This window comes from Rissa tridactyla, chromosome 6 (assembly GCF_028500815.1).
Source record: "Rissa tridactyla isolate bRisTri1 chromosome 6, bRisTri1.patW.cur.20221130, whole genome shotgun sequence".
Lineage (NCBI taxonomy): Eukaryota > Metazoa > Chordata > Aves > Charadriiformes > Laridae > Rissa > Rissa tridactyla.
The window spans coordinates 13,704,280-13,731,362 of NC_071471.1; the positions used below are offsets into that span (position 1 = coordinate 13,704,280).

A 27,083-nucleotide genomic window follows, 5' to 3' on the forward strand; every position below is an offset into this window, starting at 1 on the left:
CCCTTCCCTAGGACACGCACCAGGCTCATCCGAGAACTCTTGTTTTATTGACATTTGTCAAAACAATGCAAACATATAAGGAAGTTAATGCCGTATCATCACGCTGCTTAAGTGCCACCTTCATATAAAAAAAAAAAAAATAAAAATCCACTGAATTTCATTCATAAAAAAATCAAACATTTCTTTTACACATTTATAAAAACAGCGCGGCGAGCTCGTACCATAAAGATGCACGCGATGCCCAGGGCGCCGCGTCCACCTCTGCACTGGGAAGTGCTGCGCTGCTGGATACTTGCACACCACGGAGACGCTAACCACGATGACAGCCTCCCCTCTAAAGGGTCTGCAACGAGGCATACTTCATCTTCCTCTAGTGACATGCGCTTTCTCAGTTATCAACAGACTAGTTACAGCACACTCCTGAGAAAGCGGCAGTGATTAAAATTCCTAAAGCAACCAGACAGTCCCACCCACGCCGAGGCTGGGCGTCGCGTCCACGTCGAGTGTGTTCAGGCAGGATGGCAGCAAAGTCTTAGTGAGAACTGTTTTCAGCGTATGGCTGCCTGTTCCCAGAACTCTGTAACAAAATAAGAAGAGTAAATTTCACTCCCAACAGTTCTTCAAAAAGCAACTCAAAGACTAAAAAAAAGGAAAAAAAAAAAAAGCCACAACTTTCTAATGGTTTGAAACATGCAATGGCAGAAAAACACAACAAGGGCTTGTTGCTAGCTCCTAAACTACTTCTACTTGGGAAGAGAAAGAAAGTAAGAATTATTTGAAGTCTTGATTCTCTTAAGCAAAAAATGAGACAGGTAAGTACAGACAAGGCACACAGCCTCCTTGAAAGAGCAGCTGTTCAAACAAGTTTTTACATCAGATTACGTACAATATGCCTATCTGCCTTTCCAGACGCACACAGATGTGCCCGACCAATCAAACAGAACAACTGCAGAGAACAAGGCAGGTGCTGAGTACACAGGGAATAGGTTCAAATTGAAAAGCGGTTTTGCCTGCAAGATAAGAACGAAAAGCAAACGCAAGGCTCTCGGGAGAATGTTCACTGAACAGTCTTCTACGCCTTCTACCTCTGCCCAGGCTGTGCACAGAAACATGGGACAATTCTTCTAGACAGAGAAGAATCAAGAGAAACACGCCCTCCACTCACCCTTCCTTTCGCTGCACAGGAACACGATGCTATCCTGCTGCCTGCTTGGAGCCTACCGCAGGAGGAACAAGGCTATCCAGCTGCTGACGGTTCCCTGTCTGAACCAGCCATTCGTAGAATTTGTTTTCTACCAACATCTGGAATTGTTTCCGCTGATCCCTGAAACCAAAAGACAATCAGCAGGGAAGTGTGCAAAGGTCACATTTATTTATAGTATTCTACTTCTAAACCTCACCTTCACTACCAAAACAAGCCTCCATATGTATCAGCTAAGAGCTGGGCTTGGCTCATGAGCTGCCCGTACCGGCCAGAGAAGGTTTTTACCAAGTGAATATTGATACAATGAACCCCAAAGGCAGAACTTGGTGGAGTTAGGGAAGTCATGCAAACTCCCTCATCCCACCAGTACAGCAACCCTGCCCCACAGGGCTGCCTCTGCTTTATTTTTTAGGGCACAGATTAAACTTGTCTGAAAAGAGAGAAAAAGAAGATTAGTAACCAGCATTTAAGCACTGAAGACACAAAATTGTCTTCTGACAGTGTCTGAAAGAGAGAGGATGGAGATCAGGAAAAAAATGTGCATCTAAACAACACTCCTCAAATAATTCCCATTACTGGCAAATAACTTCTGGGATGTTTTTTATAAGACCAGCAATAACGGGGTATATAATTCGCTCAGGCTCTGCCTCTGCCACTGGTGGATGTCCAAGAGCAGTGCAGGCTCACGGCAATATTTCTCCAGAATAGCATCCCAGACACCTGGCATCACCTCAGCTCCACAATTTCTTAAGCCAACGGTGGCACGAGTATTGAGTAACTCCTGCTGCACTTTTTTTCCTCTGAGCTTATGCAATTCCTTTCAGAACCCACGTAAAACATGAACATTTTCAATACCCTGTGGACAGTTTACCTGTTTTTTGCTTTGAACCCATTCCTAATTTGATGGGCTGATCCCACCCTGTACTGGGAAAAGCAGCAAAGCAGACCTATGCAGTTTCGTGCCACTCCAGTTCAGAGAGGCTTGGTGTACCCAGGCCTTTTTTCAAGTTAAAGGCTCTCCTTTGTACTATCGCTTCCATTTGAGACATTCCCCAGAAAGCAGGGTTCTAGGACAGAAACTAACCTAAATTCCTCCCCAGTGAATGTGAACACAAAGGCAGCCACTTCTTTCTTCCCTTATGGTTTTATCTTCTCTGAGTGCTTTTTATATACCTTGATCTGCTACTGACCCTGAAAGACTTTGTGTCTGATATGCTCCAAAAAAGAAGAAACAGGATTTTATGCTTTTGCAAGTTGTTCCTCATGCTGTCTTACTGTTCCTGTCTTACGGGGTTTTTGCTTTCAGCCTGGCAGGATTTACATTCTTTTTTTGCCCCACTTTCCTCATTCAGACAACTTCAACTTCTTGAAAGACGTTTTCTTATTTCTTACAGTCTCTTTCACCTCCCAGTTCAAGCATGGCAGCTTTTTTCTTTCTACAAGTCTGATATCCTGTTTGCTCTAAGCTTCCTACTTGTCTCCCTAGTCGTTTCCCTGCCTGCAGGAGACATTGTACACTGTCAGCTGCCCAGTCTCCTTTCAGCAGGCTTCTAAACCTGGCACAGTTTTTCCCCTTTTATGAAATAAGTCACTCCAATACCGAGCTCTTGCCTCCTGTGACTGCTGTAGAGGATGTTAAATCTAAGCACATCATCTGTATCACCTCACATTTTTTAACAGTAAAATTTTGAGAGGGGAAACACCTTCGCAAAGCCCTGGGGTGAGAAGCAGCAGCCTTGGGAGGACAACGGCTGCAGGGGGAAGAAGCACCTTAGATGAGGCTGACAGACACAACAGATGACGCTAGCACAAGGGCTGAAGTTACCGCTTTCCTCTCTGCTGCCCTTCAAGACTCAAGGACTGAGAATTTTGAAGGTTTTTATATTTTAGTCACCACTACTGGGTCACTACTGCTCAGCCACCCTCCCACCTGTAGCCAAACCCTGCCCCAGAATCCTTCCTCTCTCCCAGTCTAGAGCTCTTTCAAGCTGCAGGCTCCTCCTTGCCTGGCACAGAGGCACCTGGGTTTCAGAAAGGAACACAGGAAGCAGAGGGAGCTCCTCCAAAACAACAGATGATCAAACAGACTAGAACTCCTCAGCGTGGTATGATGGGAAGTGTTGACAGTTTGACCCAAGAGGAGGTTTTCATATTCTGTGCTCCCCAGAGGAAGTTGCCACATCAAAAAGGTCCACAAAAACATAAAAGCAGCTAAAGTCGGCAGAGATTTGTACCCTTGCCCGATCTGGCTGGCTGCAGAAGAAAGCACGTTGACAAAGGAAGCAAAGTGAACTTTTTCAGAACTCAGCAATAGGTGCTGAGAAAGCAAACAGACGCCCATCAGCACATGAGATGGGCTAGGGCGGGCCTAGCTAGCACAGGAAAAGTTGGGCAGAGAATTCCATGCGATCTGATAAAGACGACTTTAAAAGCTACTGTCCCTGAGGAGACCTGCTGGAATGGTTCACATGCACGTCCTTAGCTCATCTCAACAACAGATGGGGCAGTATTTTAAAGCTTCAATCTCAGTGTAAAGCTTGGGCTAAGAGTGACCACCAATCAGCTGCAGGCCAGTAATTAGTCGAGCTATTGTTCAGGGTACGCACCCAGATCTCACCCACGGCAGCACGCGACACTGGAAGCAGAGGAGAGACAGCAAAGAGACAGTAGCCAGCACAAGGTAGGCTGTAAACTCTTACTGCCAGGGTGGAGCCCTCACCTCGGCCCTCAGCAGTACCTAGGCATGCTTTTCCTTGATGTTCGCAAGCTAGGAAAATGCAATCACGACAAAGCACCTCCCTCAGAGTTACGATTGTGAATGTATATTAATAGCAAAGACCAGGATCCCAAGATTGCTAATTACTAAGACTCCATAAATGGCGTGTAAGACAAGGCTCACACAAAGCAACCCATTATTAAAGCATTTTTGTTGAACCACATCAAATGAATCTCCTGTTTGTATGGCCGAGCGGAGCTGCAACGCAGCTCACCTGTGCCTGTTCGGATGCAGCACTCACTTGGTCAGGCCTGCCTCCTTCACAGTTTTCTGCCAGATCTGTACCTTCTGCTCTCGCTGACTCAGTGCCTTCTGATACGCATGGGGAAGCCCCCCCGGAGTCTCCGTGGTGTCTCCTTCCATCTCAAAAGGGATCACAAAGGTGTAGAAGTCCGAGGGCGGCAGGAGGCGGAAGACACTCGTATCGCCGCTCTCCTTGCACACCAGCATGGGGCTGTCCCAGTAGTTTGGCAGAGTGGCCAAGCCCACCTGAGCCATGTGGTCTTCAAGCATGGGGTAATGGGTGTGGAAAGGGGCAAAGCTGACTGCTTCGTTCCCCAAGAGGATGAGAGGCTGGGTAGGCGTGAGAATGTAAAAAGTACAGCTGGAAGTGGAAGAAAGGCACAAACGATGGCAAACCACAATGACCTTGACATTGTCACAGCTGTGGACATGAACAGATGCCTGCACAGGGCCAAGGACAAAAGTGCTATTCCGGCACTTCTCAATGGTCACGGATCTGCAAAAGAACAAGAACACAGTGAGCAGGAAAGACCGAAACCAGGATTTTTTCACTGCTTTAGATGGACTAAGAAGAACTTAGTGCTTGAACACACTTGCTGAAAAAACATCTATCTATGCCTCAGGAAAACAAGAACTCACCGGAGAGGAGAGAGGAGATAAATGAAGGACTCGTTGCAGCGATGAATTCTTACGTGAGCCCCCACCAGGGTGTCTGAGCTCTTGGCCAGCGTCTGCTTGTACACCTGGCTCATTATCACCATGGGGAACACCTCAGGCACCACACGAGTATTGCAGGCAATCTTTGCTCTCCTGGTTGTTCCTTCAACTGCAAAATAAAGTTAACCAACACATTTAAAAATTTTTAAAAAAAAGCACGTAAAGGCTATACCTGATTCTTACAGAGACACAGACATGACGGTTCACTGCCCACATTGCTCAGCAATCCCTCAAAAAAAATAATCAACCCAAAACCTCAAGGATGGCACCATCAAACTGCACCACTTCACACACCAGTCATACCATCCACCCATGCCTACTGGGCAGGTCAGCAGTACGTAGCAGAAAGAAGCTCCAGAAGTCAGGGCACATTGAAAGATCAAAACCACTTCAAGATTATTCAGGGGCAGCTAAAGCCTCCCATAAGCTACAGACAGCCCTGACCTAGGCACCTCCATTTCCAGAAGTTTGTTCCTGAACAGAAGACAGCTTGGCAGGAAGATCCATAGGGTAAGTTTTATGTTGAAAGCAGGAACTGCATGTTTTAAGACAGTGAAATGCTCCCTCTACAGTACAACTGTTGAGTAACCTCACCGTCCTACCTAACACACTGCCACTCCTACCACTGTGCAGTCAGAGGAAACAACAGTTTAACCTGATTTTTTTTCTCCTAAGATGAAAGGTGCCTTAGCTCCGCTCCCGTGTCCTTACAGGTGAAGGAATGCAATTCAAGGCAAGGAAACCTAGACCAGTTCCCAACTTTGCCCCACACACATCACGTCATCTATTCTCTGTGTCTAGCTGTACTTGGATAACGAGGATAGTGATGCTGGCCTCACTTAGAGGAGCCTTTGAAAATAAAGTCATTAATGTTTGCTTACAAATGTTATCCAAGGACCAGAAAAATACCCACAGATGTCACGCAGCACCCTCTAGTCCCCCAGACTCGCCTCTAAGCTGTCACTTTGCCCATCCCCACTGACAGTAGGGGGAAAAAGAGGCAAGCCCCCCCACAACTGTCAGATGCCTGGACAGCAAGAGAAGCCAAGGCTGGGAAGTTATTTCTAAAAATAAAGGCAGGACGTGTAGCTACCTTGCTGCGCCCACGCGAGTTTCTTCCCGGACTTGAGGCAGGCAGTCATTCCAAAAGGGTTTGTCGTCAGGCAAGACCGCAGCCAGCTCTCCAGCTTCGGGAAAGAAAAGGCTCTGGAGACCTTTGAGTAGCCGTTCTGCCCGTGACAGGGCTGCCAGAGGGCAAGCTCGTGCAGAGGATGGACCATCCTGGATTTGCTCACACCCCCTTCAATAAGAAAGCTGAGGGCACGGACAGCTTCATAGGACACCAAGCTACTGTGGGTGGAATGGGAGGAGGCAGTGAGCTGCTCCGGCTCCAGCAGCAGTTCCAGCATATCCGAGAGGTGGCTCTGCACGAAGGCACAGTGGTCCTGATCGCTCCAGTTCTTAGCGGGCAGAAAAACACACAAGAAGGTGGTGAGTTCTCACAGAGCTGACGAGCTCCATCAACACCAACTTTATATAATGCATCCTCACTTACACTCATTCTAAAAGAGGGAAAGCAAGTCAAATGTGATGCTGTCTCCTACTCACTGCTTGTGCTGCTCTGCTTTTCCAAAACACAGAGAGCAATTTCCCCCCAAAAAGAAAAAAACATTTTATTCGAACTCCAAGTACCAAATATTTCATTCTAGAAAGCAGTAACAGACTCTCCTACAATCCTTCCCACACAAATTCAGCCAGCTGCTGCTGGCAACTGAAGGTAGGAAACAAATCAATAACTGACAGTCAAGGTCTTGCAACTGCACTATTGGAAAATCACTCCATCTGTTTCAGACCTTCAGATATGATTCAGTGCCACCTTCTGAGGCACTGCGGGGAAAAAAAAAAGCAGAGGGTCATTTCTTCACAGGCGAGCGGACCAATAAACCAAATGACCTCTGAAAGAACCATTAGTTCAAATTCTAAAGGGCTCCGGACCCAAAAAAAAAGCAGAAGACTAGAATGATGGCAGACATTAACAAAGACAACGTTTGCTGGCCTGACAACTGCAGAACAAGCAACACACAGCTGTGATTACACGTTGTCCTCACCATCCATGAGGACTGTAGCCAAAAGGATGTAACCAGCAGCTGCGAGTGTCTTGTCCTGCGGCTGGAGATCCCTGCACTGTGAAAGAGACCCTCTCGCACCGGACGAGCCTTGCTACACCATTTCAAAAAGGGGCACGGTTCACATCAGGCATCACTGAAGCTGGGGGAATCTCACCCCATCGCTCAGAGAAAACACCAGTGGAGAGAGCCCCAATCTCATCGGGACCAAAACCTCTGGGAGGATGCACCTCCTTCCTGTCCACAGTTTTATGTAATGGCTATACCTGAGTAGCAGTTAAAAGAAAACATCGACTTTTAAATAACACTGGATGCTCCACAGCCATCCAACACACAGTCCTGTATCAGTTCCTCTCAGCTCAGGAGGACTTGGGGGTGTTGGTGGGTGAGAAGCTCAACACGACACAGCAATGTGCGCTGGCAGCCCAGAAACCCCCCGCACCCTGGGCTGCATCCCCAGCAGCGTGGGTGGCAGGGCGAGGGGGGGATTCTGCCCCTCTACTCCGCTCAGGGGAGACCCCCCTGCAGTGCTGCCTCCAGCTCTGGGGCACCAACAGCAGAAGGACACGGAGCTGTTGGAGCGGGGCCAGAGGAGGCCCCGGAGATGCTGGGAGGGCTGGAGCCCCTCTGCTGGGAGGACAGGCTGAGAGCCCAGGGCAGGGGGGTGGGACTGGATGATCTTCAAAGTTCTTTCTGACTCTAACCATTCTATGATTCTATGATTTCTTTTCCCATTTGCTCAACCTTTCAGTATAGAGTCACCCAGTCCCTATTTTTAATCATTTTAATCATTTTAGCTTGTCCCAAATTACATTTCACTAGTTCATAACACATAGTCACGACAGAAATCTGCTGAGGTTTACAGCCCACCTTCATAACGATGCTGTGAATCTGTAATTCACGCTCAAATACAGAGCTGCCCACAAGCTGCACTGAATACACCCAGCTCACTTATCTTCTTTCAAAATACTTTAGAGGGACTTCAACATTTTCATGTGGTTGGTCTACAGCCGACTAACTCACTCCCCTCTCTGAAATACGGCTTAATGTAATTTTGCCAGGAAAGACCCTGTGATCCTAATACTCTGGAGCGAATTAGGGGAAAGCAGCCTCCAACGTAAGAAAAGCTTCCTTCCTGTTTGGCTAACAGAAAAAGCAAAGAGGCAGTCAGAATCATAGAATCGTCAAGTCCGGAAGGGACCTTTAAGATCATTACGTAAAGCTATCAACCTCACACTGCCCCAACCACCACTAAATCATATCTCTAAGCACCACATCTGCCCGGCTTTTAAATACCTCCAGGGATGGTGACTCCACCACTTCCCTGGGCAGCCTGTTCCAATGCTTGACAACTCTTTCGGTGAAGAAATTTTTCCTAATATCTATCATAAACCTCCCCTGGTGCAACTTGAGGCTGTTTCCTCTTGTCCTATCACCTGTTACTTGGGAGAAGAGACCGACCACCCCTGGCTACACCCTCCTCTCAGGGAGTTGTAGGGAGCGAGGTCTCCCCTCAGCCTGCTCTTCTCCAGGCTGAACACCCCCAGCTCCCTCAGCTGCTCCTCACAAGACTTGTGCTCCAGACCCCTCACCAGCTCCGTTGCCCTTCTCTGGACACGCTCCAGCACCTCAGTGTCTTTCTTGTCGTGAAGGGCCCAAAACTGGACACAGTTTTTGAGATGAGGCCTCACCAGTGCCCAGTAGAGAGGGACGATCTCTTCCCTAGTCCTGATGGCCACACTGTTGCTGATACAGGCCAAGATACTGTTAGCCTTGCTCCTCAAAAGGAGAACGGACAACACTCAGAGAACTTCCACAGATAGTCTGATTCTAAGGAAATTCCCGTAGACAACTTTTGCTGCAGAGAATACACCAACTTCATTTCACTTACTGTTTAGCAATCTCCAATTTGACTCTAGCTTAAACTTCACCGCAGGCAGGGTTATACCCTCCCAGGAACAAACCTGCCACTTTTCAACCCACCTCAAGGCACGACTTTGCAGTTTCCCACACAGCCACGCAAGGAGAATCCTATGGCCACAAATACCTTATTCTCGCTGGCGGATTTTCCAGTCAGGCTGGGAGACTTGGTCCTGGGGCTGGGCCATTCCTCCCCAATCAGAGACCTTCGCAGAGAGACCTTGTTCACTTGCTGGACGTACAGGAAGAGCAGGAACTGCAGAGTGTCTACTGACAGCTAGCCAAGAGGGGAGAAAAAGAGGCATTAGGATGGGCTGGGCTCTCCCCATGCCGCCCGGCCCGGGATGGGGCTCCTGCCTTGCTCCGCTCCTGCTCCAGCTCGTCGGGGCCGGCGCAGGCCGCTTCGGCCTCGGCCCACTCAAGGCTGCGCGGCGGGTCCGGCCGGAGGAGGCTGTGGAAGAGCTCAAAGTAGAGCCAGGCCAGGCCGCGGCCCAGCTGCAGCTTCCCGCAGGCGATGTGCCGCCAGCGGGGCCACGACAGCCGCGGAAAGCAGCCCTCGGCCGCCCGAGCCCGGGCGTAGGCCGCCATCTTCCGCAGGTAGTGGGGACCGAGGCGGGCGGGCGGCGGGGCGGGGAGGGCCCCCACCAGGAACGGCTCCGTCTTCACCCACAGCCGCACCGGGGCCTCCATGGCGACCGCCGCCGCACCCCGCTTCCGGTGCCGCACAGAGCGGCGGCGGCGCAGAGCAACGAGACGGCCCTTCCCTCGCACCCTGGAGGACTCCGGGCAGGACCGCCACCTCCCCGAAGATGCGATTGGCTGCTGTAGCCAGGTTGGAGGCGGGAATAAACGCTGCACCCTCTGATTGGAGAGAGCTCTCTGTCCCGTGCGGCGATAGGGCAGGGCGCGGCACGACGCGCTGAGCCGCCATTGGGCCGGCGGGCTGCGAGCCGACGCCCTGCCCGGCGATTGGCCGGCGGCGGTGAAGTGTGCGCAGCCGATAGGCTGTCAGCGGGCGGCGCGCGGGGCTGCGCCGCGCTCCTATTGGCCGGCGCTCCCATCGCCGGGCTCCTCCACTTACACCATCTAATGGTGGCCGGGCCGGGGCGGGCGGCTGCGGCGCTGCGGACCCTCCCGGAGACCGCCGCCCCCCCGCCATGGCCCCTGGCTGGCTCGGCCGCCTCTGCCTTCTGCTGCTCTGCCTCTGCGGGGAGGCCGCCGCCGGGTAAGTGCCCCGTTAGGGCCTGCACCCCCACACAAATGGGGCCGGGCCTGCACCCCCCCACACACACCGGACCGGGCCTACCTCCCACACACACCGGCCCTGCATCCCCTTCACCGCCTCAGTGCCGGGCCTGCCCCCTCACCACCTCGGGCTCGGCGCTGACGAGGCTTCCCCCCACCTCTCTCTCTCCCTCTTCCCTACCCGCCCCCCCACCGGCAGGAGGGACTTCTACAAGATCCTGGGGGTGTCCCGCGGCGCCTCCATCAAGGACATCAAGAAGGCCTACCGGAAACTGGCGCTGCAGCTCCATCCCGACAGGAATCCCGACGACCCCAAGGCGCAGGAGAAGTTCCAGGACTTGGGGGCTGCCTATGAGGTGAGGCTGGGGGTTCCTCCACTGCCCCGAGCCTGTCTGTGGGCGCTGCTGACCCCGAGGTGTAGGACAGGGTGTATGAGGTCTGGTGTAGCTGCTGGGGAAGGAGAGGGGTGAAGGTGTGTGCCCTGTTGTAGGGAGCTTGGAGAACCCTTAGTCCTCCCAGCCAGTCACAGACTGTGAAGAGTGGAGAGAGTTCATGGTAAAACATGCTGGGAGCACGAAGCTGAATTTGGCCAACAAGTAGTCTCGTGAGGCTTAGAATCATGGAATGGTTAGAGTTGGAAGGGACCTTAAAGATCATCTTAGAGATCCCCTGGACAGGGACACCTCCCACCAGACCAGGCTGCTCCAAGCCCCGTCCAACCTGGCCTTGAACCCCTCCAGGCATGGGGCAGCCACAGCTTCTCTGGGCAACCTGGGCCAGCGTCCCACCACCCTCACAGCAAAGAATTTCTTCTTCAAATCTCATCTCAATCTCCCCTCTTTCAGTTTAAAACCGTTCCCCCTCGTCCCATGGCTCCCCTCCCTGACCCAGAGTCCTTCCCCAGCTCTCCTGGAGCCCCTTTAGGGACTGGAAGCGGCTCTAAGTTCTCCCCGGAGCCTTCTCTTCTCCAGGCCTGTAGGCATCATCTTGTAACACTCAGGGGAACAAGAAAGGATGCCTTCTAGGGAATGTAAAGGCCCGCCCTTCTATAGGACACAGTGCAATCCATCTTCCCCCTTTGCTATATTGAATTTCAGACATTCTACTGCATAAAAACCAAAGGTAGAAAGGATGCCGGGTTGATTAGAGAGCTCCTTCTGTCAGGGGATAATAAAAGATCTTCCTGGCTCACTTAGCCAGGAGAAAGTGAAGGCAGCAAGTTCACGTTATCTGGTGTTTATTAATAGTTCTTTGAGGAAGAAATAGGGTTGTATCAGTTATAAGTGTTGGCACAGGAACAAGCGTGTGTATGTACAGGGCCTGGCTGTGAGGAAGTCCGAGCTGACAGGAGGTAAAAGGTGGTTGGCTTGTCTTTTAGAAGACATTAAGGTGGGGAAAAATAATGGTGGGTCACACGTGCATGAGGATTTGTGTTGTTTCCATGATAATATAGTAGCATACAAATGATACCTGACACTAGTAGCAGACTGCATTATATAAATCACGTACAGATTATTTTATTAGCCAAATGTTTTAAGTCAAAGCCTGCTTTCTCTGTCACCTACGCAAATGTTAACACAGTTTAGGCAGGGTGATAGGATGTGTTTCTTCCACGTTCTCTGTCCTTTTTGTCTCCCTTCTGTCACTGTGGGTTTCCATCTGCTCCTGCCATCCCCTGAGAAGCAGGGGGCCCCCAAGAAAGATGGTGTTGACCAGCCAGAATTCGTAGTAGCGGTTTCACCAGGAGCTTGCCTGCACCGGTGGGTTGTTTGGGTGGGAGGTTTGTGTCTTCCGAGTCGTCAAGCTTCAGAAGGAAAGGGTTTGGGTTCCCACTGCAGTCCAGTGGTGCTGCCCAGCTTGCAGCTGTGGCTCCCGTTTCCATCCCTGATGCTCCTCTGCTCTTTAGATACGCAAATATAAAATGAAGGTTTACTCTGAAGCTGTTTGTTGTTTGTGTGAGTTGGGATCTTGTGACATTTTACAGTACTTTATGCATGGGAAGCGTTTCTCTACTTCTTCCCCGAGTCCCAGCTTATTTAAGTCTTTACCATAGTAACACTTGAGTGTACTTTTTCTATTAAAAACGTTGGGGAGAAAATGGTTGTAAAACCAAATCAGCAGGGGATGTGGTGGCAGGAGTAGCTGAATATTAGCTTTTGTGAGGAGTGGCTGGGTCTGCCTCCTCCTAACCAGAGTAGTATTGAAGCACAACAGCGTCCGAGTTGTTCAACATCAAGTGTGAAGTTCCAGTGCTAACACAGACAGTATACATGCAATGAGCTCTCGGTGGGTACCGGTGAAAATTAAACTTGGAAACCCTCCCTTCAAAGTCTTCGTTCAGGTGCTTGTTGCTGAAGAGAGATGCGTCAGAATATTGAAATCCCGTATTGATGGACACGGTTTTTAAAATAGGTTTGGAAGAAGTAGCATTTTGATGTCCTGCAAGGTCTCTGTCTCTTTGTTTAGCCAGTACAGCTTGAAAATCCTTCTGCTAAACTAGCTACGGGGTGCAGTGTGTGGATTTGATTGTTTAGGGCGAAAGGGAGCTAGAGTTATGTTTCCCTTGTAACCTAAACCAGGATGCTTTTCGCCACAAAGCAAGAGCCTTTGTTAGTAGCACCGCTGCTCGGGGTTTGGCTAGTTGACTCTCTATAGCAGAGTCTTCCCAAAAAAATATTGTGGGGAAAGTAGGTTAATTAAACTACTTGGTCTCCTTCATTTTGACAGCCTAAGTGATTTTTCACCCTGCAGCTGTGTGGTCTGAACAGGGTTGTTTCAATTAGAAATGAAAGCGATCCCGTGTGAGGAACTGAGACTCCTCAATGGTAGTCATTAGTCTCTGGATGGTTTGGGGGCGGAGTTTCCATGGGGTTTTTTTTCCAAGCTTACCCACAGCAGTTGCTTTGCTTTCAGGGCAACCTAACAAACAAGAACTCTCTTCGCAGTACTTGAAATTGTTTTCTGGCAGTTGTTTTCCAGCAGCCTGCAGAAAAGAAGGAAAGTGAATGGAAAGGCAAATATTTTGTGTTCTTAATTACTTTCTTATTGCTTGTGGTATCGTCAGTACTGCGCAGTGCTCTACCAGAAGAATTTTGCTCTGACTCTAGCACATCACAGAACAGAAAGCTTATCCCAGCTTTAGGAAATGTGTAGTTTAATGCAAAATCTGGAGTGACAAAGGGAGAATTAAACTCTTGCCTACTAGGTGAAGCTAGTAAAATCACTGTTGGGGTTTTTTCCTGGTTGCTAGCCTTTATCATTGGTTACAATTTCAGGCTGGTTTTCATGGTTTAGCCAGCTTCTCCACCTGTTTAATTCCTTCTCCACCTGTTTCCACTCCTCTCTAGCCTTCTGAAAGCTAACGAGGCCATTTTAACCTTCCCAAATAGGATCAACAGGGGAGGGAAGACTAAATGTGACTGGAAACTTCTGGATCTCTGGGGGACGAAAGAGCAAAGATCAATATTTAGGAACTAAAATTGGAGCTTCGCAGTTTTGAAAGTCATGTGTGTTGGGATGTGTTATTCTGCCTCAGCGCCAAAGTTACTTCTAACTTTTGCTGCCTTTAGGAATGAGGGCCAGCGTTCAAACTGGTGCGGTGTGACCGTATTTGGCAGGTTTCAGCTTGTTAGGCAAAGTTGCCATCATTGCTAATTGTTACGAAACAGTAGCTGGAGAAATAGGCATTTTGTGTGCTTGAAGACCAAACTGGGAAACAGGGATGGTACTCTGTGACTTTTCAGTGTGTCCTGCTTTGTAGGAACTGATTTCAGTTATTCCTTCGGATTCTTTTTTAATCCTTAAGTTAAACTCAGTATGGTTTATATTTTCCATGTTGCTTCTGCTGTTTTAATAAGCTTTTCTTTTCATGAGGTTAACTGATAAATGTTTAACTTTTCTAGTCCGATGCAGCCAGCAAGTTCTAGCCGGTGCTTTTGTAATGTAAAGCACTGCTGCTTGTCCCCCAGTAAGGAGTACTGGTGAGCTTCCTCTCAGAGCTGTGTTTAAATAACCCGGTTCAGATGGGGGTGAACGTCTTGTCTGCTCGCATCCCTTTGCCAGGTGCTGTCGGATGAGGAGAAGAGGAAGCAATACGATGCGTACGGTGAGGAGGGATTGAAGGATGGGCACCAGAGCTCCCATGGAGACATCTTCTCACAGTAAGGAGATTTTGCAATTTGAGGCTATTCTGTAGTTGGAGCTCTAATTTAGTGGTGTTCATGCACGTGTTTGACGTGGGCAAATCCTATGTTAAGGTCTCTTACCCAGGCAGGAAGCACTGATCTGAAGCAACAATTGAAAATTTGAAGAAATAAATTTAGAGTGGGTATCCCACGTGCAGCTTTCGGTTGTCTGTCTTGTATCAGTCCTCCCTTCAAGAGCAGTGAGTAGCACCCAGTGGTGTCTTCCCACGTGGGCAGCTCTTGCACACTTGGCAAGCTGCGTGGCCAAGTGTGGGTGGTTTGTAAGGTGCTGCAGCTGCGTTAAACACATAGGAACTTTCTTGTGTTATCTGGTACGTGATTGATATTTAACCTGTTGGCACAGATCACGTGTGTGCTTTCGGGGTCACTTTTTCTTTTGCTAAGTAATGCTGTAGTGACTTACACTGCATTTCAGAGCAACTGTAGAATTTGGATCATTAAAATCTGAAGGCACCTGCACATTGCTCAGGCAGAACCTGATTTTCTCTTTGTTTAAGCCCCCTTTGCTTTGCTATGCACATATTTACTAAAACTATTCCTGAAGTTGCTCATCTCATGTAATACTTTTGGGTGAGAACTCAAACCATCTGCTGGTCTGTTTTGAGGAAAAATATGCAGACTTGCGAGGAAGTTGATTTTTTTTCCTCATCCCTCTTGTTCTCGAACTACTGAAAACCAACTTGCTGGCACTGACTTGCAGTGCCAGAGATGAAGCACTGCTCAGAGATTGCACCTTGTGGTGATGGTAGCTGAGCAGCAGCGCAGTATGGAGAGGACTTCCCTTAGGCAGTGGTCAGATTTTGAGGTGTTGGCATTCAACTCCTGCTCCAAAACTTGTTTTCTTTAGTACAGAAGACTCTTCCAAAGTGACCGCTTTGTTTGAAGGCGGTAGCTTGTGTCCTGGAGGAGCAAAAAAGAGGTATCTGGATTTACTATGGTGCTCTTGTACTGTGAGGAGGCTGCTCTCTAGGGGGCTAGAAGCATTTGCCAAGCCGCACGTTGGTGTTGCCTTGAGTGGCTCTCTTCATCAAAGCCTCGTTCGATCAGAATTCCTTCCTGAACTGATTGATGTGCTTTACTCCAGCTTCTTTGGGGACTTCGGATTCATGTTTGGAGGTAACCCTCGCCAACAAGACAGGAACATTCCCCGAGGAAGTGACATCATCGTGGACCTGGAGGTTACGCTGGAAGAGGTGTATTCAGGAAACTTTGTAGAAGTAAGTTTGACTGCTTGCCTGTCGGTCTCTCCAGGTCTTCTCAGGTTTGAGAACCCTGGTGTGATCGCTGCTCAGAATGATATCTTCTCCCAAAGAATAGAACTAAAACAGATGCTCGTTTGCTCAGTGTCTGGCACTGACAGTGGGGGATGTTGTGATGCTATTTGCTTGTAGTTAACTGAAGAAACAATACATTTATTCATCTTTGCTATCTGGCAATTTCTGTATAAGGGGGTGCTTCTTGTGGATATTGGCTGTCAGTGAGTAGCTGTAGCTTTTCTATTGCAGTAGCCCAGATGGAAAAGGCGTAAGTGGTCTCTCTAGAATTTAGTGATATTTGAGGGCCCATTCAAAAGCCTCAAATTCATTTTGCAATTCTTGCAAAACAGTGTTGAGGATTTTTCATAGCCTCTTTATACAGCCAAACATGTCACTGCAAACTTCTGATTACATACTTGGCAGATGTATGGTGGCCTTTTAATTTTTTTTTTATTATTGTTTTGTTGTTTGTTTTTTTTAAGCAACCTACATTTCTGGTGCTGACAGTCCCTGGTAATTCTGCATGTTAGAATTTTGCGGTGATTGAGTTTGTGTTGTGAGTGTCTGGGTAAATGGGGAACTCCAAATAATTTTGTCCGTTGTGTGGAATGAGGAAGCTGTTGTAACCAAAGGTGTCAGGTGTTTCATCCTGGTGTTTACCTTTCCTATTTAGAAAGGTGTGCCAGAAGAAGAAAGAAAATGGGTAATAGTGGTGTCAGATGGGGTTTTTTTCTGATATTTTGATGTTTAATGTTTGGTCAGCGAGAGGTGTAAGGTGAAAACTTATCAGGCGTCTTTTGCCAAGACCATGTGGAGCTACTGTGGAGGCAGCAGAGAGTGCATTAAAAAGAAAAACCCAAACTATGTTCAGGCTGTTTTAGAAATCCAGACCCTCGTGGAGACCCAGGAGTGCTGGCCTGTGTGCTGGTGTCACCCTCTTCCTCTCTCATGCAGGTTGTCAGGAACAAGCCAGTGGCAAGACAGGCACCTGGCAAACGGAAATGCAATTGCCGGCAGGAGATGAGGACCACCCAGTTGGGGCCTGGACGTTTCCAGATGACTCAAGAGGTTGTTTGTGATGAATGTCCCAACGTCAAGTGAGTTTTAAGCTCTTTGCTGCTATTATGGATGTTTATTCAAAACCTGCCACTAGATGGAGAAAAGGGCCTGTACTACCAGCAAGACCTGGGGAATTTGGAAAAATTTAACACAGGTTTCTCACTTCAAGGAGCCAGTCTTTATTCTTGCACTAGAGATGACCAGCTCTATTAGATGTAGGGCTCCCCAGTTTGCTCTTTCAGCCTCTTATTCCTTGAATAATCGGTCATACTCATTCGAAATGGAACTTCCACAGCTAAATCTGAATAACCAAAGTCAGGGAAGCCCACGGTTTCCAGCTGGGAAGAGTTGGACATAGAATACTGTGGTGTAGTTGCACATCCAGATGCTGACTGTGAATTTTAGGAGCTTTAACTTTGCCTTCTCTACTAGATGAGTGGCAGCACTCGTCCTCCAGTTTTAGACGTGAGCAAGGAGAGAGTATGTGTAAACTTGTGGGGGTCTTCTCGTTACCCCATTAATAGAAGTAGGTGCTACCACCTACTGTTGAAAACTTAGCGCTTGCTTGCTTTTCCCCTTTGCAGGCTTGTGAACGAGGAGCGAACACTAGAAGTGGAGATAGAGCCAGGCGTGAGGGATGGTATGGAGTATCCCTTCATTGGTGAAGGTACGTATATGCCCTGCTGCTCAGCTTTGGTTGACTTGCTCCTTTTCTTCCTCATGCTGAAAGTGTCCAGGCCCTGCTTTGGTAACTGCGCAGCACGTGTGGTTTTAAGTGCTGTGTCCCCTGCATGCTGCTAAAATCCAGGAGCCTGCTCTTTGCTAAGTCTGGATAACGCTCTCGAGTTCCTGCTCCCTTTGCTGGTACTGGGGGCATGCACAAAAAACAGCTCTAAATCTGATATTTCAGATAACTTTTGAGTAGGAGCATCTGTTCCAGGCTTGAGTACGTGAGGGAATCCCCTCTGCCCAAGGAGATACCTCATTAGCATGCAGGCAAGTCTTTCAGAACAGCGGAGAGGTAGGAACTCATTGAGGCAACAATCAGAAAGTCCTAAGCTCTTTAATAACAGATGTTCCCAGCCAGTGCAGTTGTTCTTTGGGGTTGTTCAGCCTGGAGAATAGAAGGCTCCGAGGAGACCGTATAGCAGCCTTCCAGTACCTAAAGAGGGCCCACAGGAAAGCTGGGGAGAGGGACTCTTTATCAGGGAGTGTAGTGATAGGGTGAGGGGTAACGGTTTCAAACTGGAAGAGGGGAGATTTAGATGAGATGTGAGGAAGCAATTCTTGGCTGTGAGGGTGGTGGGACGCTGGCCCAGGCTGCCCAGAGAAGCTGTGGCTGCCCCATCCCTGGAGGGGTTCAAGGCCAGGTTGGACGGGGCTGGGAGCAGCCTGGGCTGGTGGGAGGTGTCCCTGCCCAGGGCACGGGGTTGGAACTAGATCATATTTAAGGTCCCTTCCAACCCAAACCATTCTGTGATTCTATGATATGTTTAAGCAGGGTTTTTAGACATGTAAAGATCAACTAGTTGTTTGGGTTTTTTTTTCCTTTAACATGTGAGCTGCGAATCTCTATTGTTTAATATGCTGCTTGTTTCTTCAGTTGTTGTTAACTAGCTCTTTTAAACAGAGCTTTTCTGTCTTTTTCACAGGTGAACCCCACGTGGATGGGGAGCCAGGTGATTTGCGCTTCCGAATAAAAGTTCTTAAGTAAGTAACTGGCCTAGTTAGACCGCTCTTTCTGGTTCATCTAAAAAAAGCTTGCAGGCAGCTTCCTGGCCAGTGTTGCCAGCTCGGCTAGCGTGTAGCTTACCCTTCAGCAGAGTTGGTGCAGCCAGGGATCGGGCTGTGTAGGATGTTCAACCATGATGATGCTAGAGTAACTGGATTCACCACTGTTAAGATGCTGTGATAATTCCGCTTTTATTTTGTTTGGCTTGAATTCTGGCATGCTTTAGTAGCTCCTGTGTGAATCACATGAAATATCTCCTTTTTTCCATACGCATACTATCTCCCTATTGTAAGGAAATGCACTACTAAGAAAATCGTTGCATGAGTCACAACTTCTTGACACGCCTCACCACTCATTGCCCTAGAAATAGAAAGGTTATTAGCAGTACATATCTCGCACAGGAAAACGAAGCTAAATTTCATTCATTCTTCACTTCCTCTCTGATTTGTGACTTCTCCAAGCTCGAAAACAAAGAGGAAGAAGCTAAGGAACCTATTTCTGCTGTGGGGAAGGAGAAAAGTTCCCATGTCTCTTATTTCTGCAGGCACCCAGTCTTTGAAAGAAGAGGAGATGACTTGTATACAAATGTGACAATCTCGCTGGTCGAGGCACTTACAGGCTTTGAAATGGATATTGCTCACTTGGATGGGCACAAGGTGAGGCAACAGTTTGCTTTCTTGCTGCGTGTAAACAAAATTTAACTGTAAGTCTCCTGTGCTGAGGGTTAGCTTGCTCAGACTCTGTGCAGCTGCTGGTTGTATACGGCACCCCCTCTGCTGGAGGCTTCCAGATTAATTCCTGTGGCCAAAACAGGGTCTGTACAAGGCGTGCACAGCGTGGGTCTGGGTTCCAGGCTGTCACAGCAGTTACGGCGTGTGCTGTCTTGGGTGGTGGTGGTTCTGGTGTGTGTCCTGGCAGTAGTGCTGCTTGGACCCCTTGAATATCACTGACTTTAGCAAGGGATCAATATCAGTTGGAAGCTTTTCAGTGGGTCGGAAAGGGTATTGGTGCATATACAGAGAACACTAATAACACTCTGAAATTTATCTTGTCTCTAGGTTCATGTTGCTCGGGATAAAATTACAAAACCCGGGGCCAAACTGTGGAAGAAAGGAGAAGGTCTTCCAAATTTTGATAACAATAATATCAAAGGCTCACTAATAATAACATTTGATGTGGAGTTCCCCAAAGAGCAACTGACAAACGAACAGCGGGAAGGTGCGTGTTTTAAAGCTCTTGTCATGGCAGAGGCTGCACAGACCTCTCACCAAAGCTGATAAGAACTTGGCACAACCACACCAGTGGCCCGTAGCGGTCAGGAGGGGGTCTCTTTTCCCTGTGCCCCTATGTTGTGTACAACATAACACAGTTGGCCGATGCCCTGTGATTAACTTCCATTTCCCTTTGAAGCAAGCAAGGTTGGCTGCTGCAGCTGTAGGGAACCAGATTAGGTTGGGATGTGCCACTGCTGGGATGTAGCACTTGGCAAGTTTGCGGGTGCTTTGTTTCGTAGCTGGCCATCTGTCTGAGCTGAAAGATTTACCGGGCTTAGCCTCTGTCTGCTTTGCCTTCGCTGGAATGGAATCACAAGCCGTTTTCCAGCCCCTGTTTCCTCTTTCTTGGAGGCAAGACTTATGAAAATGCCCCTACTGTCAAGGGGTAAAGAGTCTCATGAAGCATCAGGAGAAGGATTGTTCCTCTCTACATCTCCTTCCACCCCAAGTGCTTTGTGACTGTATAGGGAAGAAGGGTGCAATGCAGACGTCTGGTAGGAGAGATCTGCTTTTCAGCTTCAGTGCTTAAATGGAAGCTTGATAAACCATATAGAAATCCTAAAATTGACAGCAGAGCAAATACTATACTTCTAACTGGAAATTCCTCTTTGCTTCAGCAGCCTCTGGGGTAGGTTCTGCTGCTCTGCGCAAGGCATCAGCGTAGGCGTCAAGGGTCCTCTGTTACAGGGCAAAGAAGTTCCTGGCACGTACCAGTGGAGCTCTTTAGAAAATTCCCATCCCCAGAACTTCTTCCTGCTTGTCGGGCTATCATACTTCCTTCTTCTGAAGGGGTCCTTTTGGTGCATTCTGGCAGCTCTCCTGGTAGAATGGGGCAAACGCGCAGCTTTCCTGGACTCCTCAAGCTTGTAGAGGGAAGCCAAGCCCTGGGTGGGCTTTTCCCAGCCCTGCAGCACTTACTGCTGCGTTGATGACGCTGTGCTGGCTACCACTTGGAGCCCAGCTGGTGGCTGCAGCTCCAGGGCTGACTGATCTTCTGTGCCTCTTCCTGCAGCTGTTTGGGCTGCAAGGGCTGTGCTTTGGGTGAACCTGGGTTGTGTTTTGACCCCTTTGCTTTCCTGTTTATTGCAAGTGCATTGTGAGCCCAGTGAGAGCTGTGGAGCACAGTGTCTACATCAGTGGTAAGTCTCATTCCAGGCTCTGCTGCCGCTCTTGAAGCTTCATAAGGCGACACCTCTCGAACAGACGTGAGGCTTTTCCAGCTGTTGCTCTTGGCAGTTTGTGAAGGGACTGTCCAAAGAGCAGTGGTAGAAGCCTGTGTGTTTGTTAAAATAGCTCGCGCATCTTTACGGATATCCCGGGAACAGAGAGGTGATGGTACTGGCACGAGTGTGTTCAGGCACGAGGCCTTTGGATGTTTCACTGCCTCCTAAAGCAGTTCCATGCTTCCCAGGGGAAGGTGACTGGGTGGACGGTCAGATGCATTTCTGTGTGCAAACATCTCCAAACATCCAGTGATTCAATGAGGTTTTTGAGGGAATAGGTCTATTCATCTTGTGTGGCAGCAGTTCAGTGTACACATTCAAAGGAAGACTGTAGGCTTCAGAATTCAAAACATCCCTTTTTTTTCTTATTGTTGGCGGCGGTCCTAATTTCTTATCTCATAACCATATGTACAGCTCCTGGGGTAGTCAGAAGGTACTCTGACTCCAAGAGCACCACTCTGGTCAGTGTAAGCTTTAGAGTCAGAGAAATAACATGCTTGCTTTCCTGCCAGCGTGACATCAGGGAATTTATTGCCCGTTGATAAGAGGTGACTTTCTCTTTGACATATCTTTCATACATCTCTGCTGACACTTGTTTATTGTCTCTTTTTTTTTTTTGTTGTTTTTTTTGGAGCTTTGGATCCCATGCTTCAACTCTGGAGTGCTCAGAGAGCAACGGCAGGCAGCAAAGCGCCCAGGTTTTGTTGTAACCTGTCACCTGTTGGCGGTGTCAGAAAAATCTCGAAGTCAGCTCCATTAAAAAAAAAATAAAAAAAAAAAAATGCCTGAGATGCAGCAGCACCAAGTGTCAGGATTCCTGGCTGGAATTCCTGATTGAACATCAGATACGTGTTGAAATATCCTGTGTGCTAATGAGGGTATCCTTCAGGCCAGCAGGCAGCTGCCTGGTACTAGCTAGCAGGAAACGAGGTATGGGAATGGTGCTAATCCTGCTTTTTTCAGGGTTACTGGAGCACACCTTTCTCCAGCAATGTCCTTCCTTTCGAAGAACTACACATCCAGGAGGCACATCCTCTTACCCGTCAGCCAGGAAGCCCCCTGTAGCGGGGCTGGCTTTGCCCTGCTGTTGAGGGTGTTTCTGAATGTAGAAAAAGTTCAGGATTCTCTGGGCAGCAAACAAGAGGCATGGATAGTTCTTGCCTGGCAGAGAGCTGTCTTGCTTCCAATTATTTCTTCCAGGACAGTTTTCCAGTATTTTATCACAGCTACAGTGACCCTTGCGCATCAAATCACCTGTCTTAAAGGACAGGAGTATTTGTAGGCAGAGTGATTGAAGGGTAAGCAACTGGGACGAGGTTTGTAGGGAGACATACTCTCTTTTAGCTGGATTAGTCCTGAAGAAGGACTTGGGGTTTGGTTTTTTTTTCTGTACAAGTAAATTGGCTGATTTAATTACTGATCCTCCCTCTCCCTGCCTATGTACCTCACTTGAAGCTAACGGCTACTGCAGGATTTTCTAGGCAGCCTAATCTGACCTTTTGTACAAAGACGGAAAGCGTCCGGCCCCCCCTTCACCGTGACTCTGGCTTCGGTGGAGCAGCAGAGCAAGCTGCTGCCAGGCAGGACCACGATCCCATCTTCTGTCATGTTTTGGTGAGAGGCAGCTGCCTTCGTGCTTTGTTGCAAGACTGATGCTGTCCTGGGGACATCCAACAGCAGAATTATAGCAGTTTGGCTTAACTTTTTTATTATTTGAAAGCTGCCTGTGGCTTGGGTCTCTGTTTTGGGTCCTGACAGCCCCTGCTCAGGCTCAATGGTTTCTGGTGCTGGTCAGAGCAGAGATGCTGCCATGGCCAGGGCACTGGGAGTCCTGTCGGTGTGTCACCAGGCTGACTTTAAAAAGGGAGTCCCCTCCGATTATCTCTGGAAAAACAGTGTGACACGTCCATTCTTGCCAGTCTGCTTCCTCTGCTTTGTTCGGACTTGCCCTTTAAGTAGAGCGAAGACCTGCCGGTCTTTCCCTGAATGTGCTGACCCCAGTAGATGAGCCATTACGGTTTTAAGGGCTGACTCACTCTTCTCTTGCTCTGCTCTGGCAAGAATTTGATACCACCAGGACCTCAGAGCAGTCATTCTTTGAAATTTTTTTATGAATGGTATTTGTAAAGTCACCTAAGACTCCTTTTCGAAACAGTGCGTTTCAAAAAACCTCGAGATTTTCTGACCTTCGGTAGGATATTTAAGACCGCAGATAACAAGTTTGCTTCTCTTACTTGCCTTCAGGGTCTACTTCTAATGGACAGTAGTGTCCCCAGGCACCGCTTACCGGTGTGAAAACCTCTGCTTTCTAATTACTCCTGTGGGTTTCTGTAGCTGGCACAACCAGAAGGACTCAAACGCAGCCTTCCCGATCTTCTAGCAGATTTGTCTTGGCCTGTAGAGGGAGCCTGGGGAGATGAGCGAAATGAGATAGACTCTGAAAATACTCAGAAAGCTGTTTGTTGATGCAGCTTTACTTAAGATGATAAAATTGTTCTGCACTTCCATAGCAAAGCAGCTCTGGGAGACAGCTTTATCCCTGTGAGGGTCTCAAGGTGGTGCTCTGGGCTTTGAGTTTGTAGCAGAGGAGGGATCTTCTCCCTGGATCCCCTGGCCTTGTGCATTCCTGAGAGTGCCTGAAAGCACTGCTATGGCATCACTAACCTTGGTCCTGCTTCTCCTTGTGGGAATGCTGAAGGGGTAGGAGTAAAGCTGTTGCAGCACTGGGTTTGGGGGGATTTTTCCTTCTCTCTCTCTCTTTTTTTTTTTTTTTTCTTTTTTAATGATGCTGTTAGAGTACCAGTATTTGCTATAATTTATACCAGTATAATACTTCCTTCTTATGAAGAAAGGCTGAGGGATTTGGGTCTCTTCAGTCTGGAAAAAAGACGACTGAGGGGGGATCTTATCAGTGCTTATAAATACTTAAAGGGTGGGTGTCAGGAGGATGGGGCCAGGCTCTTTTCAGTGGTGCCCAGGGACAGGACAAGGGGTAACGGGCACAAACTTGACCATAGGAAGTTCCACCTAAACGTGAGGAGGAACTTCTTTCTTGTGAGGGTGGCAGAGCCCTGGCACAGGCTGCCCAGAGAGGTGGTGGAGTCTCCGTCTCTGGAGACATTCCAAACCCGCCTGGACGCGTTCCTGTGCAGCCTGCTCTGGGTGACCCTGCTCTGGCAGGGGGTTGGAGGAGATGATCTCCAGAGGTCCCTTCCAACCCTATGATTATAGCACGTATATTATTCAGATACGTGGGCTCAGCGTTGAAAGGCTGGTGCCACGGGGCCTACGAGCCAGACGTGTAAATGCAGCGGGAACATCAAAACGCGGAGTCCTCCTCCTGTTTGTGCCCCACAGTGACGCTTCCCTTTCTCTTGCAGGTCTCAAACAGCTGTTAAAACAAGGATCGGTGCAGAAGGTGTACAATGGCTTGCAGGGATATTGATGTGCGGAAAAATCGGACTTAACGGAAAATGCAAAGTCCGATTTGTTTGCAGTCTTTTCTCCTGCCCACTGTAGAATGGCAAAGAGGGAGGGTGGGGCAATTGTTGAGGTATATATAATTATTTTTTTTTTCTTTGTAAATTGTGGAAGTGCTCAGACGAGCTGGGGGAAATACTACCCTTTTCAGGACATACCTGGTGCTGCCTATCATGTTCCACGTCCTGGAACAACAAAGAGACTCCTTGAGCAGAAAAAAAAAAAAAAAAAAATTGGGGAAAGGAGTTTTAAATTCCACACAGATTGGAATTTCTGGTTTTTAAATACATTTTGATGTGACTTTTCTTCACCATCTCAACATATTTTCACAGCTTCTCCTGCTTTTTATGTCCTTTGTGTCAGTCTCTTCCGAGTTTCTGTTGTTTTGTTGTCATTTTTTTTTTTAATCCCAGTCCTTCCCGCCCTTCTCCTCTGAGTCCAGAGTGTGGTGTTGCTTCCGAGTCTGTGTTCCTGGGGCAGGAGTTTGGGTGCTGTTGGGAGTGGACTGGCAGGAGAGCCTTTGCGGGCTGTGTTAGGCCCCACAGATGGTTGGGAAAGCGGTGGAAAAGAGTCTCTTCAAGCTCCTGTGGACTCTCTTAACTACCAACTAGTCCTCGTGTCCCAAAAATTAAAGTTTGATTTTTAAATTTGAAGTCACGACAGCTTAGCAAAGACTCCTCAGACTTCCACGGTGGGATTTTTTTAGAAAATCACGGGAATGGCTCCTCGTGGCCTTGGTTCTTCCTCGTTGTCCCCAAATGTAACCAACAGCTTGTCTGGAAAAGTTCACTTTACCTCCTGCGCTCTGTCCTCTGTGAGGACGGGTGACGCTAACAGCACAGAAATAAAGGTGTTTGAGTTGGAATGGCAAAAAACTCCCTGGTTCTGTATTTCAGCAGCCCTCACCCTGGGACGGCTGCAAGTCGTCGGACGAACAAGGAACCGTCCCTTCGGTGATCCGAGCTGTGAGCTGCTGGAAAGGGTGAAACCACGGCTGCTAATACTGGCAGAAGCTCTGTAGCTGCTCCAGCTGAACCGAGGGCCTCTGCTCTGTCATGAAGACCCTGCTGCTTTAAGCATCCCTGTCAGGGACTCTCATCTCCACGTGTCCTTCAGGAGCAGCAGCTAAAGAGTTTCTCAGAGGTGTCTGTGTCAGGCTCGTGCTTCACTGCGACAGGGGTGTAGGCAACAAGAGAAATGAGGCAGTTGTTCGTGTAGGACATTCTGCTCCTTCCCTCTGGGCTCTTAGGGGCTATAAAGTGGGATCCTCACAGCTCGTCCCCTGCCTGGGAAACAGATGGCATCTGGTTTCTCTACCTGGAAATATTTGCTGGGGAGCAGCAGCAGCAGGAGCCTCAAGGTAGTTGGTTTTTTTTTTGTTTGTTTTATTTTAAGTAGCTCAGATCTGAGCCTGGAGAGGTGGAGGGCAGCTCTGGGCCAGCCCTTATGTGCTGCTGCCCTGGGTCTGGCCATGTCCCACCCAACCCTTCGGATCCAGCGTGAGCTGACGCAGCGGAAGCAGCAGCACCGGGAAGGTTTCCTGTTGGATCCTTTGTACATTTGCTTTGGCAGAGCAAAGGCGCAGGGGCTTCGGGAACAGCTGAGAGAGGGGGGCGAGACAAACCCAAGATGCCAACCTCTTGGTCTCAGTGTTCATCCTCCTCGAAATCCATAAGTGTAAGCCGTTAATCCCGGGTGAGGCTGCTGCCCGAGCGTCTGCCCACTCGATGACCAGCTCTTTCCAGGTGTTTGTAGGGAGCTCTGCCCCCACTTCCCCCCCTTAGCTTAGATTTCGAAGAAACCCCAGATTTCAAAGAAACTCCTTCCGCTATCCCTGTGCGTGGGGCTGGTTTCTGTTCCCTCAGCCCCTCGAGGGTCTGTTTGATGGTTGCCTTTCTGCCTTCCGATTCCCCTGGCGCACAAACCACGCTGCCGGCGCTCGCCTGTAGCAATAAAACCAAAAAGCTGGGACTTCACACCAAAGTCTCGACTTCTCCTCGGGAGAAGGTGGTGTAACCTTTCCTACCTGCACACTTGGCAGCAGGCACTGCATTTATTTCAGGCATGAGTATTTATTCCTGCTGCTGCTTTTTCCTTTCCCCGCTAATTCTTTTCCTTCCTGTGGTTTGGGTTGTTTTTTTTCCCTTTTCATTGTGGCCCTGGACTCCTCTGAGAGGCCAGTAGAACAGCTACACTAGCTGCAAAGCCCCGGCTTTCACCAGGGTGAGAATTAAAACAGAAAAGCAAGCCCCAAATCATACTGCGCAGCCCTGCTTCCTTCCGTCTTCCTCTCCCCGCTGCTGCGGGCGTGTGCGGAGCTGGGCCCCTCCACCTTTCCCACCTTCAGGCAAAGCTCCCAGCGTTTCCATGCTTCCTCCACAGGCAGGAGCGCGTGCTAGTGTGTGCCGGGGTCTGGTTCAAACGTTTCCATGGGTTTTGGTATGCTTACCCGAGGAAAGGTGTGCTGCTTCTAGGGCCGTGGGGAGGTGTTTGTCCTCCAGGGGGACATGGAAGCTCTTGGGTGGCTGTGACATCCTGTGTCCCCTGTTTCCAGCAACACGTCACTGGTGCAAGTGAGTTGTACCGCGCGTGGCCTCCTGTATCTCATATAAATGCTTCTTAG

General features: G+C 48.8%; 2 protein-coding genes across 3 annotated transcripts; one reads left to right on the forward strand and one right to left on the reverse strand.

Annotated features, from left to right (window-relative positions):
* Positions 1 to 28: 28 nt before the first annotated feature.
* Positions 29 to 9,795, reverse strand: TBCCD1 (TBCC domain containing 1). Of its 2 annotated transcripts, XR_008467068.1 has the most exons (8): positions 9,344 to 9,785; positions 9,114 to 9,263; positions 6,034 to 6,400; positions 4,863 to 5,049; positions 4,222 to 4,719; positions 1,166 to 1,324; positions 887 to 1,010; positions 29 to 577 (listed from the first exon to the last, which is right to left on the reverse strand). XR_008467068.1 is itself a non-coding variant. In XM_054206192.1 (7 exons), exons 1-6 carry the CDS (start codon positions 9,674 to 9,676, stop codon positions 1,195 to 1,197), a joined length of 1,665 nt encoding a protein of 554 aa, XP_054062167.1. In that variant the 5' UTR covers positions 9,677 to 9,795; the 3' UTR covers positions 29 to 577; positions 1,166 to 1,194. The 2 variants fall into 2 exon arrangements, 1 of the variants encoding a protein (XP_054062167.1); XM_054206192.1 differs by lacking the exon at positions 887 to 1,010 and having other exon boundaries at positions 9,344 to 9,795.
* Positions 9,796 to 10,060: 265 nt separating this feature from the next.
* DNAJB11 (DnaJ heat shock protein family (Hsp40) member B11) lies at positions 10,061 to 25,325 on the forward strand. Its single transcript, XM_054206572.1, is given in 11 exon segments — positions 10,061 to 10,136; positions 10,139 to 10,211; positions 10,431 to 10,587; positions 14,294 to 14,391; positions 15,521 to 15,653; positions 16,647 to 16,789; positions 17,336 to 17,418; positions 18,404 to 18,461; positions 19,028 to 19,139; positions 19,542 to 19,701; positions 24,361 to 25,325. Coding segments are annotated over 11 exon segments (1,143 nt in total). The 5' UTR covers positions 10,061 to 10,075; the 3' UTR covers positions 24,426 to 25,325.
* The last annotated feature ends 1,758 nt before the right edge of the window (positions 25,326 to 27,083 follow it).

Coding starts and splice junctions, on each gene's coding strand:
- TBCCD1 (XM_054206192.1), bottom strand. CDS start 9,676: ATGGAGGCCCCGGTGCGGCTGTGGGTGAAGACGGAGCCGTTCCTGGTG. Junction 9,264..9,343: donor TGGAGCAGGAGCGGAGCAAG/GCAGGAGCCCCA, acceptor CCTCTTGGCTAG/CTGTCAGTAGACACTCTGCA. Junction 5,050..6,033: donor ACTCGCGTGGGCGCAGCAAG/GTAGCTACACGT, acceptor TTTATTTTGCAG/TTGAAGGAACAACCAGGAGA.